Genomic DNA, 14,329 nt, shown 5'->3' with positions numbered 1-14,329 from the left:
GAAAAAAGGAAATGTAACGAACACTTTTATTTGTAAAAGCAAACATAATTCTAAATCAGAAACAAATGAAATTATAGAGGTTAAGGAGAAATAGGAGGGGAGGAAATGGCATCCAGCTCTCAGCATCCTTTTTATGTCTTTATACTAGTAGCCCGGTGCATGGATTCCTGCACATTGAAAGGAATCGGGCTCCCTCCTCTCTGGTTCTGGGGTGTGTCACCTGAGAACCACCGCTGCCAAGTCATCGCAGCTCGGCATAAACCGGATTTGGGGCTGTGCCCCAGCAACAACATAACCCACAGCCAAATGTGGAATTGCGCAGCCCCGCGAGGAATCGGGCTCCCTCCTCTGGTTCTGGGGTGTGTCACTCGAGAACCGCAGCTGCCAAGTCACTGCAGCTCAGCAGCTCCTGCCCCCTAGTGGTCAGTGCATGTCATATATACAGGCCGGTTGGTCAAACGGTAGCTTAGCCTTTTATATATATACACTAATGGCCCAGTGCACGAAATTCGTACACTTGGGGTGGGGGTCCCTCAGCTCAGCCTGTGCCCTCTCACAGTCTGGGAGCCCTCAGGGGATGTCCAACTGACAGCTTAGGCCCACTCCCCCAGGGACATCCTTAGCGCTGCTGTGGAGGCAGGAGAGGCTCCCACCACCGCTGCTGCACTCGCCAGCCGTGAGCCCTGCTTTGGCTGAGCGGCGCTCCCCGTGGGAGTGCACTGACTACCAGGGGGCAGCTCCTGCGTTGAGCGTCTGCCCCCTGGTGATCAGTGTGCATCATAGCGACCAGTTGTTCTACTGTTTGGTTGATTTGCATATAGCCTTTTATTATATAGGATAGTTTTGACTTTTGGAATTGTATGTTTTCATATTTTAAAAACCAGGCCCTAGCCCTGACTGGTTTGGCTCGGTGGATAGAGTGTCGGCCTGCAGACTGAAGGGTCCCAGGTTCGATTCCAGTCAAGGACATGTACCTTGTTTGCGGGCATATCCCCGGTGGGTGGTATGCAGGAGGCAGCTGATCGATGTTTCTTCTCTCATCAATGTTTATAACTCTCTATCCCTCCCCCTTCCTCTCTGTAAAAAAATCAATAAAATATATTTAAAAAAAACAAACAAACAAAAAAACCAGGCCCTAGGGGGTTTGGCTCAGTGGATAGAGCATCAGCCTGTGGACTAAGGGTCTCGGGCTTGAATCTGGTCAAGGGCACATGCCTGGGTTGTGGGCTCGATCTCCAGTGCAGGCCATGCAAGAGGCAGCCAATCAATGCTCTCTCATCATTGATGTTTCTCTCTGAAATCAATAGAAATATTTTTTTAAAAATAGGGCATTGCCCTGGCAAGGTGGCTCAGTTGGAGTGTTGTGGGTTTGATCCCCGGTTGGGACATGTTCAGGAGGCAACCAATTGATGTTTTCTCTCTGTCTCTTTTATCAATAAAAACATATCCTTGAGTGAGGATTTAAAAAAAGAAAAATCTTAAATTGAATTTTAAGCAAAATAATTAACAAGTTAACTATACACCAAATGAGTAAGAGTACCGTAAAGGAAAAAATTGAATTTAAGGAACTTTTGAAGATAGCACTTTGTGTATATACTACCAATATAAGAACTAAAAAGAAATCTTGGGACTCAGCAGGTTCATTTTACCAAGTAGTCAGAGTTAACATCACTCAGTGCAATGCACTGAGGACCTAATTACCACTCAGGTGGCATTCCTGCCCAAGTGAAAACCTCAATCCCCCTGAGGAAACTATCTGCCAAACCCAAATGAAACTTTAGAATTGAGGGGAAATGCTAGGACAGTATTGGGGACAATATAGTAAAATGTGAATTGTTATATATTAGATAATAATAATGTATCCAATTTCTGAAACTTGATCATTGTACTCTGGTTACATAAAAGAACATCCTTTCCTAGGAGATACTTTGTACTTGTGTGCATAGAAAGATAAAGAGCAAATGAGAAGAAATGCTAACAATGGGGGAATCTCGGTGAAAGGCACTATGGGAGTTCACAACACTCATCTTTCCTGAATGACCGAAATGCTTTAAAGTAAAACGAAAGAGAGAAAATGGTAACACTTAGTTTTATTTTTAACAAACTTAGTATATTTCTTCCCCAAAAAGATAAATCTAAATGCTTGATCTTGGTGTATACCTCAAGTGTTAGTCTTCAAATTACTTAAGGAGAAAAATTTGGCCTATTTAATGAAAACATATAGTTTACAACCACATTTATTAGAAAAAATATTATCACTTGGAAGTTTCCTTCTTTCGAGGTCAAAGATTCGCTCCAGGGCACAGTTCTGTTTTCAGCAAACCCCCTCCACATGGCAGGAACCCCAGCTCTGGGTGCTCTAGGGCCCAGTTGTGGCCCAGTCCAACTGTAGACCCAGCCCACCCTCCACAGGAGTCAAGGGAAGCAGGCAGGAGCTGGGCCTGTTCTTCCCATTCAGATGGAAGACGGAAATGAGATCCCAGAACTTGGCAGCTGCAGCAGCTGTCCAGTGTGCCTGTGGAACTTGCACTTCACCTTTTCTTCACAAACTTCTTTCTGGAAGCATTGGGATTCAACCGTCTCCTCCCGGCCCCCAAAGTGTTGTCTCGGACCTGCAGGGTAGCTGAGCGGCTGGAGATGTCGTTCTCTGCAAAGGGAGATACCCCGGCTACATAATCAGGGGCAAACACATCCGTTTTCTGCCGGGCCTTGCGGGAGAGTCGCAGCTGAGGGAAGCGCTGGTCCTCAGTCAGATGAGGGTTGACGGCATATTTGCCCCCTTTGGGAGTGGGAAGTGAATACTGCAAATAAGAAGAAAGGCCATTAGAAGGACGGTGATCCATATTCATACAAGTCAGATCCTGTTAACGTCAGCTTATCTGACAGCTCTGGATGCAGGCGGATGACATCAATGGAGTCTCATTCACTGCCTGCTACACGCTAAGAACATGACAGGCGTCTTCCCACTTGATCCTCACCTCAACTCACAGATGAGGGGCTAGAATGAACTCTGTAGTGTTCAGTTGAAACTGAAGTTATAAATTCAATTTTTAATACATGTGTATTTATATACACGTATATATTCACCGTCTCTGTCCACCTGGACAGAGATGCCACCCTAGGACAATGAGCACACCGATGTCCAGATATTTGCTTCTAAAACCCATTCTTCATAAAGATGACCCAGAGCTGCTCAGAGAAATGGCCGATTCCAGGGCAAGGGCTGTATAAGAGTCGGAACATCTTGCTGTGCCGGAAAGTGAAAAATGTTCAAATAATTGGGACCAGAAGCCAGGCTGAAGGGCTTCTATAAACAGTGTGAGCATCTAAGTAAATAGGATGGTGATGGATCACAGCCTGAAGACTAAAACAAAAGTCCACAGACCACATTCACATAAATGAATACATTAAGAGGGGAAATTCCTCTTTACAGCAGAATGCCAGCTAATGTAGAAAGAATGATGGAGTTAGAAAATCACCATTTGGCAACCATCACTGTAAAAACTGATTCAGGTAACTTTGATCAGGAGTTAAAGTTGGATGAGAAACAGTATTTACACAGTATTAAGAGTATCTTGCCCTAGCTGGTTTGGCTCAGTGAATAGAGTGTCGGCCTGCGGACTGAAGGGTCCCAGGTTTGATTCCGGTCAAGGGCATGTACCTTGGTTGCGGGCACATCCCCAGTGGGGGTGTGCAGGAGGCAGCTGATCGATGTTTCTCTCTCATCGATGTTTCTAACTCTCTATCCCTCTCCCTTTCTCTCTGTAAAAAATCAATAAAAAAAATATATAAAAAGGTATCTTTCTGTAAGTTACTTATCACTAATGATAACTTCACAGGAAATCTGTGGCAAAGTTGGAATATGGTCTCAAAGATTAAAATCTTTGTGAAATCTAAGTGAAGGGTGGGTGGGAATTATTTGTATTATTTTTGCAACTTTTCTATACATCTAAAATTATTTCAAAATACAAAGTAAAAAAAAAAAAAATTTCTTCTCGCGCATTAGAGGCAGTGGCCAGTGCCAGGCTGGCTACACTCACATAGTCCTTTGTCTCTCATCCCTTCTCTCTCGATTCCATAGAACAAATACATGGCTGCGTGTATCCGGCCGGGCCTCTCTTCTGTGCTGAGCATGTAAACACCTCTTCCTCTCTGGTCCACCGAGCTTCTGGAATCCTGCCCTATCCCAACCACTCGCACAGATCTACCCACCGTGCTGTGAATGACCACCCTCTTGTGGCCCCACACGCATTTGGCCCGTATCACTCACTGCCTGGAATTACTGGCTATTTCTCATTAAACTGCCAGGTCCTCAAAAACCTCATACACCCCCCCCCCCCCGCCCCCGAATCTGCACTGATTACAGGCTTTCAGTAACTATCCTGCAGAAACCACGAGGATCTTTTGTCCTCTGTTCGTTTCGATGCCGGTGCTAAGAGGCCTCGCTTTCCCAGCCTCAGGCCCTGCCGCTGGAGGCTGAGACACGCCACTCACCCGGAGGCCCCGCGGATTCAGCACCTTGGGGTTGCGGGAAAAGTGCATCCGCAGGGTTCCGTCGTCGCTGACAGTCACAGACACTTTCTTCAGGGTCTTGTTTCCACAGTGTGAGCAGAACACTCGGCTCATGTCGGAGGTTGTCCTGGAGACATAAAAGCAGACGCTTCGGACTGGAGCCACAGGCAGCAGACCCTGTCCCCAGAGCACAAGATGAGCCACAGGACTCAGGAGGAGGGAACGATAAGAAATGGGGAGTCTAAACAACAACTCTGTACAGACCCCCAAAGCACTCTACGCGTCCTAGACCAAGGCCCCCCGGCTTCATGCTGGCGACATAACCAAACTGCAGCTGCATTTCTCAGAGGCGAAGGGAAATGACACAATGAAAACTGAGCATATTGTTACCTTAATAACAAATCCTTACTGAGCTGTGTCAGGCATTAGTCTACAAGTTTCATATGAAACCAATCCTATGAGGTTGCTACTATCTTCAATTTACAGAAGGGGGTGAGGTAAGGTAGCTTTCAAGATGACATAGCTCATAGGGCAGATAAAACCCAGGGAGTCTGGCTCCAGATTCAATGCTCTTAACATCACCGTGCTTTCTCAAGGGGCGGATCATTACAGCTCTAAATACCGTGTCCCCAAATGTGAGCCTGAGCAGTCAGCCAGGAGGTGGTTCTGGAGGTGCCAGTAATTTATTAACGGATTATAGAGGACACACCATATAAGCTGCTATGGTTGAAGGTGTGGGTGTTCAGGACAGACCTCAAGGCCTTGCCTCTTTCCTACCCACTAAAGCCCCAACGATGGACCTCCCACTTATGTATTTCCAAGAAAATCTCTGGCATCATTCCATCAGTAAGTATTTCAGTACTTATCATCAAATAAGGAGGGCTCTTTGCTCCAGAACTCACACCTTAAATCCTATGCCACTAAAATAAGGACTAAAAACGCCTCCCTCGATGTCTCAGGTGGGCGGCCTCTGGCCGTCTCTGTCCCAGGGGTTTCAGTGCCTGGTGGGATGAGGTATACGTATGAATGAGGTATGCAAGGCAAGGCTCTCCTTCAGGAAGTTCGTAGAAGGAACAGGAAGAGAGGAACTCTCGGCAGAGGGCACGGGTTCGATGATCAGCTCCTTACCGGAAACAGCCGTGGCAGCGCAAGATGTAGCTCCGGGCCTCCCGGATCAGCATGCCGTTCACCGCCAGCACGTGCAGCCCCATCTGAAGCAGAACATTCTGCAACCAACAAGTTCAAGCAGCACTGAACTCAGAGCACAACTCCGTTTCCTTTCAACGTCTGTGTAATGAGAGTTGAAGGAACTTCACAAACCTTGGTTGGGTCCTAAAGGACTTCTGCTAAGGAAAAGCAAGCTGAGGGTGGCTCTCGAGATAAGGAAAGTAGGGCACGGACCCAGAATTACCTCAAGAGCTGGCATCTGTGCTCAGCAATCCCTCTTAACAGACATTCATTTTGTCAGAGCAAATGTACTCATTTCTGGCCTGGAAACCCTCTATACTTTCCCCGAGTACTTAACTGAGCAAAGAACACTGTGTAAAAGAAAAGCACCCAACAGATTATGAATAGGAAACATTAAAGTTTAATGTCTTAGCCCTGGCTTGTGTGGCTTAGTTGGTTGGGCATCGTCCCGTGCACCAAAAGGTTGCCAGTTCGATTCCAGGTCAGGGTACATGCCTGGTTTTCGGGTTCGATCCCCAGTAGGGTGTATGCAGGAGGCAGCCAATTGGTGTTTTGCTCTCACATTGATGTGTTTCTCTCTCTAAAAATAAAAAACTATTCTTTAAAAAAAATTTTAATATCCTATCGACATTCCGTCACGTTCTAATTCTCTAGCCTCCAAGCAAACTAAAAATTACTGAAGAACACAGGCCAAGTTTCTAGAACCATTAAACAATAACTCTGTACAGACCCCCAGGCCTCGGAGGGACAGGTATGACACTAAGCCGGGAGCTAACTGATGCCCATTCCGCCCACCTGCATGGCGAAGTCTGTAGTCACACAGCCGACCCGCACATCCTTCGGGACGGCGCACTGTTCAAAATCCTGCTGGATCTGCTTGATGTTGCTGGGGGTTATCCACCCCCCATCGTCATCACTATCTTCATCTTTCCTTTCTTCAAACCCATTCTCTTCCTCCTCACTTGGAACATCCTCGCCTTCGTCAATCTGAAACATAACAGAATTCACCAACGCCCAGCCCGCAGGAGCAGCAGAAGCGAGTGTGCTGTCTGTCACCAGGAGGAGGCAGTAATCAGGGCCTTACCAGCAGCTCCTGCAGATCACGATCAATATTAGGCAAAGGGTTTCTCCAGAACATGAAGGAACTGAATTCCAGGTCCTCAGGCTCACCGGCTGCATGTTCATGTTCCACTGCTTCTCGTGGGGGTTTAGGCTGAGGTTAAAAGAATAATAATTTTAAAACCTGAACATTGAGAGGGCTACATATGATATCATATATGTGACATACAAGTCAGACCAGACAGGGCGGGACAAACTACAATATTAGTCCAGGTAAATTTGGTTCAGTGTAAACAGTTAATTTGTGGAGATACGACTTGTGGCAGAAAGGGCATGCTGAGCATGACTTGTCTAAGGAATTACCTTTGAGGGCAGATGGAAACCAGAAATGTGTAGAGGAGTTTCGGGGTGCTGAATCGATGAGCTCACCTTAACCTTTAAAAAGAAAAAAGTGACAGATCTAAGCAAAGAAATACAGTTTGAAAATTCAACATGGAAGAGTAATTAAAAGAGAAAACAATATTTTCCCTCGGCTATTGAAGTAAAAGATATTCAATGTTTAAAAATACTGGAGCTCTGGCCAGGTAGCTCAGTTGGTTAGAGCATCATCCCAACACCCCAAGGTTATGAGTTTGATCCCAGTCAGGGTACACACAAGAACCAACCAATGAATACATAAGTAAGTGGAACAACAAATCTATGTTTCTCTCTCTCTCTCAAACCAATAAATAAAAATTAAAAAAAAAAAAAAGAACCAGAAAATATAAATATACAGTCATGTGCCATTTAAAGACAGGACACATTCTGGAAAATGCGTCATTGGGCAGTTTCCTCATTGTGCTAACATCACGAGTGCACTTACAGGAACCTGGATGGTCTAGCCCCGTGGTTGGCAAACTGTGACTCGCGAGCCACATGCGGCTCTTTGGCCCCTTGAGTGTGGCTCTTCCACAAAATACCATGGCTGGGCGAGTCTATTTTGAAGAAGTGGCGTTAGAAGAAGTTTAAGTTTAAAAAATTTGGCTCTCAAAAGAAATTTCAATCGTTGTACTGTTGATATTTGGCTCTGTTAACTAATGAGTTTGCCGACCACTGCTCTAGCCTATTCCACACCGAGGCTATATGGTATACACCGCCGTACATGTGGTTCATCACCGACCGAGATGTCATTATGCGGCACATGACTGAGTAATTACTCAGTGATTCCACTACCAAATAACCACGTTGGGACATTTCTGTTTTTGGCCTTATACATAAAGCTGTAATGAACACCATCATCCGTAAACTCAAAAGTATCTTTGTTTTGTTTGTTTTTATATATATTTTTATATATCAACTAGGAGCCTGTTGCACGAAGTTTCATGCAATAGACTTTTCCTTCACCTGGCTGCCGGCACCAGTTTTCCACCAGCAGCAGTTTTCCTCTGGCTACCCGCCGATCAGAGCGCCTCCCGCCAGCACGATTGGATCGGCCACCCCGAGAGGAACTCTGATCGAGAGGAACTCTGATCGGGAGGCGCTCCGATCGGGCGGGTGGCCAGAGGAAAACTGCTGCTGGCGGAAAACTGGTGCCGGCAGCCACGCAATCGGCCACCCCGAGTTCCACCACCAGCGTCTTCCGCAGCGCCCGGCGTTTAAGCCCGCGGGAGGAGCGGGGGTCGGGGACCCTAAAAGCACAACAGGAACCCAGAATTTGGGTAACAGGGTTTAAAAACAAACAAACAAACAAAAAAAACCAAGCACCTAGTATTCTTGCTTCTGAAAAATTACTTCTAGTTTAAAAAAAGTGAGAATGTTGCTTATTTTCACACTTTCTGCATTTTTCAAATTTAACCAATCTTCCAAGAACGTACAAATCAAAAGACTTACACACATTTGCTAACTGCGATGTTTGACCCTTATTTGGAACCTGGTCTAAACAAATAAACTATTTTTACATTTTTATAAAATTGGGAAATATGAATGCTAACTGGTTATTTTGATAAGAATAGGGAATTATTATTAGAATTTTATATGTATATAATAATGATGGTTTTGTGGTTATTTTTTAAAAGAGACACACCAGGAAACACCTATCAGTGAAATATGATGTCTAAGTTCAAAAGGGGTGGGGTCAGTAGAAATGAAAACGGACAGATCGTAAGTTGATAACCGTGGAAGCAGAATGATGGGGACCCGGGGTCCATTATACCTTTCCCTCTACTTTTGTGTATCTGATACTCCCCATAATAAAAACATTAAAACAAAACAAAAAAAACAACAGTCCTCCCGATTTACCTTTTCTGGTTCTTGTTTTAAGTGTGACACCCCAACAAACTCTGCCTCCAGCTGGTAGGTAAGCGCCAGCACTTGGATGTCGGTGGCAGAGAGGCTGGGATAGTCTCCGGTTTTCTTTGAAAACTCAGTCACTGAAAACAGAAGATGCTCAACTTCATTTACAGGCAAAAAGTCACATGACCGCAGATAAAGATAATGAAAGTATGAAGAGAACTTAGGACCAATATGTCAAGAAAAACCTCTTAAGACTATCATCTATTTCCTCATCTTTTTTCTAATCATAGCTGACATCTATATTCTCTATCACCAAGATTCACGCCAGTTAGCTGTACTGTGATATCCTTACTGAATACAAATGAAGGAACGGAAGAACAAAATTAATAGAAAAGCATTCAAAGTTAGCATGATATTTGCAAATGATGAGTTTTGGTATTATGTCAGAATAGAAGGTCTCTTCTTGCCCAGTTCTAAAATTCTTTGATTTTTAACAATTGAGATTAATAGAATGGATGACCAGATTCCAAAATGGGATGGAAAGTTAATCTGACCAATATCTGTTGTAGTCTATGATAGAAAAAAATTATTGGTTGTTTTGTAATAAATATGGGACAGTTTTTGTGTATTAAAAAAACAAATACCCCCCTATGTTTACCACATTGTAAATATCAGCTGTTATTATTGTTATTCTCCTGAGACATCAACAATAAACACGTACAATAAAATTTTCTGACATATTAACAGAAAGAGGTCTGGTGCTACACTGCCACATGGAACAGTAACTGTATCATTTCCTAAAAAGCAGATACCAATTAACAGCAGCAATTTCACTGGGCATTGACTATGTATCGCACACTAGGTACTGTGTTGAAAGTTTTTCATGTCATCCTTCAACCAAATCCTAGAAGGTACTATTAGTATTTCTTCAGAAAGATGAAGTAACTCCTCAAAGCTTTCACAGTAAGTTGGTGGGGAAAGCTACAGAAGTCACAAACTAATAGTGTAGCAAACATTTCCATTATCAGCCTCCAAACCCTAAAAACACTTCCAATCACCGAGGACTTTTCCAGCGCACCTTCACCTTGATCCCTAAGAAGAGATCAATGGTGACTCCCAAGCCAAGTGATAACTGGTCCGTTTTCTTTCAGGACTAATGTCAAGACAAAAGTCATCCTTTTTTTTTCTTCTCTGAATTGAGCCTGGCCTCAATTTCCAAAACCATTATCCAAAAACAATGATCACTCTGATCTACTGAAAAGAAATGGGCAAGAGTAAGAAATCCAGGTTCTTTTTATTTTTAATCCAAATTCACCGAATGATTGCCAAGCACTAGACACTAGGCTGAGTGACAGAGGGCTCTTGAACGCTTCCAGCAACCTCTGGGGCGGGTACTATTATTGCTCCCATTTTACAGACGAGGCGATCGAGGCCTAGAGAGTCATACGCAGGGTAGACAGCTAGTAACTGGCAAGACCCCGCTGACCCCAGACTCAGGAAGCCTTTTTCTACCACGACCTCCCGAGAACCTGAGGTTTCTAAATCAGCTGCTGATCAAGGAGCCCGACCCCAACTCGCGCCCGAGCCGGCCCCATCTGCACCCCGGACCCGGCTTCGCCATGGACGCCGGGGCAGAGGCACTCACCCAGCCGCACGTATTCCGGGAAGGGCTCTTTGAAACGCAGCTCGTAGGGCAGGACGGCGAGTCGCCGGCGCGTGGCCTTGTCCCGAATCTCGCTGACCACATCCCGGATGGTGTAGATGTTCTTCCCAATGTCCTGCACGGAGAACGGCCCAGCTCATCGCTCCCGCACGGGCCGCCAGCCCACACCCTGCTCCCTTCCACCCGAGCTCCCTGTACCTGCAGAGCCGCGTCCCGCAGGAATGCCCCGGCATCCGCCACAACGTGCTCCACTGGCGCCATCTTGGCTAGACAATCCCGAATGCGCCTGCGCCCGCCCCTGCGTCCCACCCCGGCCCCGGGAGCCGGGAGGAACAGCCGCAACTGAGCGGCGCCCCCTGGCGGCCACTCCGGCACCAATCGGCTCCGGCTACTTGTGCGCATGCGTACTGCGCCGGCCAGGGAGCTGCGGGCGGGGCCAAACCTTGGGGGTGAGAGGGGGAAGTACCTGAGGAAATAGGTTTCAGCATCCAGGCCTTAGCGCTTTATTTTTTTTACTTTTAAATGTAAAGCCAGTGTATGTTGTCATTGTTAAAAGTCAGTCAATACAGATAACCTAATTTAATGATCACAAGCCCATAAGATAGATATTATTTTACAGTCAACGGATAGCTACTCAAGACAATTAAATACAGCTATCATGGCTAGTAAATGGTTGTAAAAAGATTAACACTCAGGCAAACCGACTCCGAGCCACTTTCTTAACCGTTATGCTATAGCAGTGATTTTCAACCTTTTTCATCCCAAGGCACGAACTAATCACTAAAATTCTGCAGCACACCAAAAAAATACATGTTTTGCTGATCTGACAACTAAAAAATAGGTATAATTTTGACTCATTCACACCAGATGGTTATTGCTGTGCTGCTGTTGTCTTTTTTGACAATCGAAGAGAAAAGAGGTCAGTGCCATGACTACATAGTCAGGTATTGCATGTTTTAAAGATTATTATGGCACACCTGTTGAAAATTGCTGTGCTATAGTGGCCGATGCTTACACATCCCCATTTCATACTGAATAACTTGGAGCCAAAGGTCTATGTCTTCTTTATTTTAATATCGTTGCCCCACTTCCCTAAGCAAGGTACATTATATACTAGCAAATAATTCATTGCTGAATCGAACTGAAGGGTATGGGATGATTTCTGAATTCCCTTTCAAACCTGAGATTTTATCATTTCAAGATCTGGCCTATTATAAATTCATGCTGGTGAATTTTGGCTGAATGTTAATTGAGTTTTCAGTCACCAGTCTTAATGCCTCCTAAATCCTTAGGTCTCATCTCTTTGTATCCCCCAGCCTAGCTTTCTGGGCACATCTGTGGGAAAACTTTTGGCATCTTCACTCAGAAGGTTAACAACTGAAGTAATTCCCTCTCCCACCCCAGCTCAACTTCTCAACTCGTTAAAAATTTCATTTTTTACTAAAGGCATTACCAACAAAGGTGTTCCAGGTAAGAATCTCTGAATCATCTTAATTTCCACCCTCACTCTCAACCTGTATTCCTCCTGCTAAACCTTATTGAAGTCACTTCTGAAATGTTTGTGGTGCCTGGGTCTTCTCTACACCCCTTCCTATTATTCTAATCAAGTTCTTACCTCATGCCTGGAAAATGTAACCCATTCATCCCAGTCTCTAATGTCTTTTTTTTTTTTTAATTGATTGCTCCTGTTTAAAAAGGGAGGGTGGAACTTAACTCCATAATAAAAGAGGTTTATTGAAATTGGCAGCGACAACTGTACACCCAACGATGAGGAAGAATGATCTAGATCAGTGGTTTTCAGACTCAAGTGTGCATTGGAATCACCTGAAGAGCTTGCAGACACAGGTTGATGGGCCTCACCCTCGGTTTCTGATTCAGTCGGTCTGGACAGAGCCTGAGAGGTTGCATTTCTAGAGAGTGTCAGGAGATGGTGATGCTGCTGACCTGGAGGACACACTTGAGAACCACCAGTTAGGGAAACAGGAAAAGAATGACCAGGCTTTCAGTCTTTTTGTCTTCTAGTAAACACTAAGAATACTTATTAATAGGCAGGCATACGTTGGATATATTGTGGGTCAGTTCCAGAACACTGGGATAAAGAGAGTATCCTAATAAAGTGTCATAATCTTTTAGCTGGTGAAGGGTCTTCAATTTGTAGAAAATGCAACACTGCAGTGCAATCAAGCGAAGTGCAATAAAATTAGGTGTGCCTGTAAAAGGAAACACTTCGTAGCTTTTATCATTTTTATAGTATTTTACTCTCTTTTCTGTTTCCCTATAACATTACTCTCCATGCTCCCGACAGCCTTAGAAGGACTTTCATTTATTTAACAAATATGACAGCTAATTTATACCACCAGGGGCTGGGTGATGTGCCAGCTATGAACAAAGTGATATTTTGTGTAGTGACGATAGGCACCTTCAGAGTGTTTGACTGTGGAGCCAGATCTTGAAGGATGAGCAGGACAAAGGCATCAAAGTATGAAAAGCCAAGGGGACTCCTGGCCTGGTAGCTCAGTTGGTTAAGAGTGTCCTCCCAATACACTGAGGTTGTGGGTTCAATCTCTGGTCAGGGCACATACAAGAAACAACCAATGAATGCACGAATATATGGAACAACAAATCGATGTATCGCTCTCTAAAAATCAATCAATAAAATAAAGTTAAAAAAAATGAAGAAAATCCATGGGGTGTTTAGGGAAGTAAGGGTGATGCCTGGTGTAGCACAGGGTGACTGGGTAGCTGGGGACAGGGTCTCTCAGAGGTGAAGTGATCCCCGAAACACTTCATTTTTTAAAGTTTTATTTATTTTATTTTTATTGTCTAAAGTTTTACATATGTATCCTTCTTCCCCCATTGACCCCCCACCCAGCCATTCCCACCCCGGGCAATCCCCTACCTCCCCAGTGTCTGTGTCCATTGGTTATGCTAATATGCATGCTTACAAGTCCTTTGGTTGCTCTCTAACCCCCCTACCTCCCCTGCCTTTTGTCTCTGGATCTATTTTTGTTCATCATTTTATGGAAACACTTCACTTTTGTGGAGCTCCTGGTTTTTTTTGTGTGTTTTTTTTTAAAGTGAAGAATCTCAAACATTATTAGGAAAATCTGGTCACTTTAAAGCAGTTTACATTAGCAGCACTTTCAAACACATGTAGGACAGTGTATAACTCATTGAGGTCTTTTAGGAAAGACAAGGCAGTGCTTGCGTGCCAGTGAAAATCTGAGTTCATTTCCAGAACCGGAAAATGTAGACGCTATGAGACCACATGCTTAACAGGATCGGGAATCGAACCCGCTACCTTTCAGTGTCCTGGGCAATGTTCCAACTAATTGACCCACACCGGCCAGGACAACAAATATTTGATGACTTGATGAAATCGCTAACCTCTCACCTGTAAAGTGGGGCTCATACTAGATCCCACCCCGGGGTTGGTGGGAGGAGTAAGCGACCGGCATTGGTGAGTCCTCGGCTGATGGCTCGGGAGCACTCCAGCAAGTGGAAAATGCTTCGACTTTTAAACACACCACGGCTAAGAATGCCTTCTCCCGGGCAGAGGATCCCAGGCCAGGCCTAGGTTGCCCCACACCTGCGGTCCGGCCAGCCTCTTCCGGGTCAGGTGACCGCGCGCGGCCA

General features: G+C 44.9%; 1 protein-coding gene across 2 annotated transcripts; it reads right to left on the bottom strand.

Annotated features, from left to right (window-relative positions):
• Positions 1-1,976: 1,976 nt before the first annotated feature.
• NOB1 (NIN1 (RPN12) binding protein 1 homolog) lies at positions 1,977-11,049 on the bottom strand. Of its 2 annotated transcripts, none has more exons than XM_079799961.1 (9): positions 10,892-11,049; positions 10,678-10,808; positions 9,037-9,218; positions 7,123-7,194; positions 6,785-6,913; positions 6,496-6,687; positions 5,641-5,738; positions 4,495-4,639; positions 1,977-2,801 (listed from the first exon to the last, which is right to left on the bottom strand). In XM_079799961.1, exons 1-9 carry the CDS (start codon positions 10,924-10,926, stop codon positions 2,532-2,534), a joined length of 1,254 nt encoding a protein of 417 aa, XP_079656087.1. In that variant the 5' UTR covers positions 10,927-11,049; the 3' UTR covers positions 1,977-2,531. The 2 variants fall into 2 exon arrangements, with proteins under 2 accessions (XP_079656087.1, XP_079656086.1); XM_079799960.1 differs by having other exon boundaries at positions 2,053-2,801; positions 9,037-9,167; positions 10,676-10,808.
• Between the last annotated feature and the right edge of the window lie 3,280 nt (positions 11,050-14,329).

The sequence above is a fragment of the Cnephaeus nilssonii genome, assembly GCF_951640355.1.
Source record: "Cnephaeus nilssonii genome assembly, chromosome: 20".
Taxonomy (NCBI): domain Eukaryota; kingdom Metazoa; phylum Chordata; class Mammalia; order Chiroptera; family Vespertilionidae; genus Cnephaeus; species Cnephaeus nilssonii.
The sequence above is the reverse complement of the archived record's forward strand: the minus strand, read 5'-3'. Positions and strand labels throughout refer to the sequence as shown.

What these genes read in the sequence shown, in the direction of transcription:
- NOB1 (XM_079799961.1), bottom strand. Translation starts at nt 10,926, where the DNA reads ATGCCGGGGCATTCCTGCGGGACGCGGCTCTGCAG. An exon ending in TGCGGGACGCGGCTCTGCAG is followed by an intron (nt 10,809 to 10,891) that starts GTACAGGGAGCT and finishes TTCTCCGTGCAG; the next exon opens with GACATTGGGAAGAACATCTA. An exon ending in GTGATCTGCAGGAGCTGCTG is followed by an intron (nt 6,688 to 6,784) that starts GTAAGGCCCTGA and finishes GTTATGTTTCAG; the next exon opens with ATTGACGAAGGCGAGGATGT.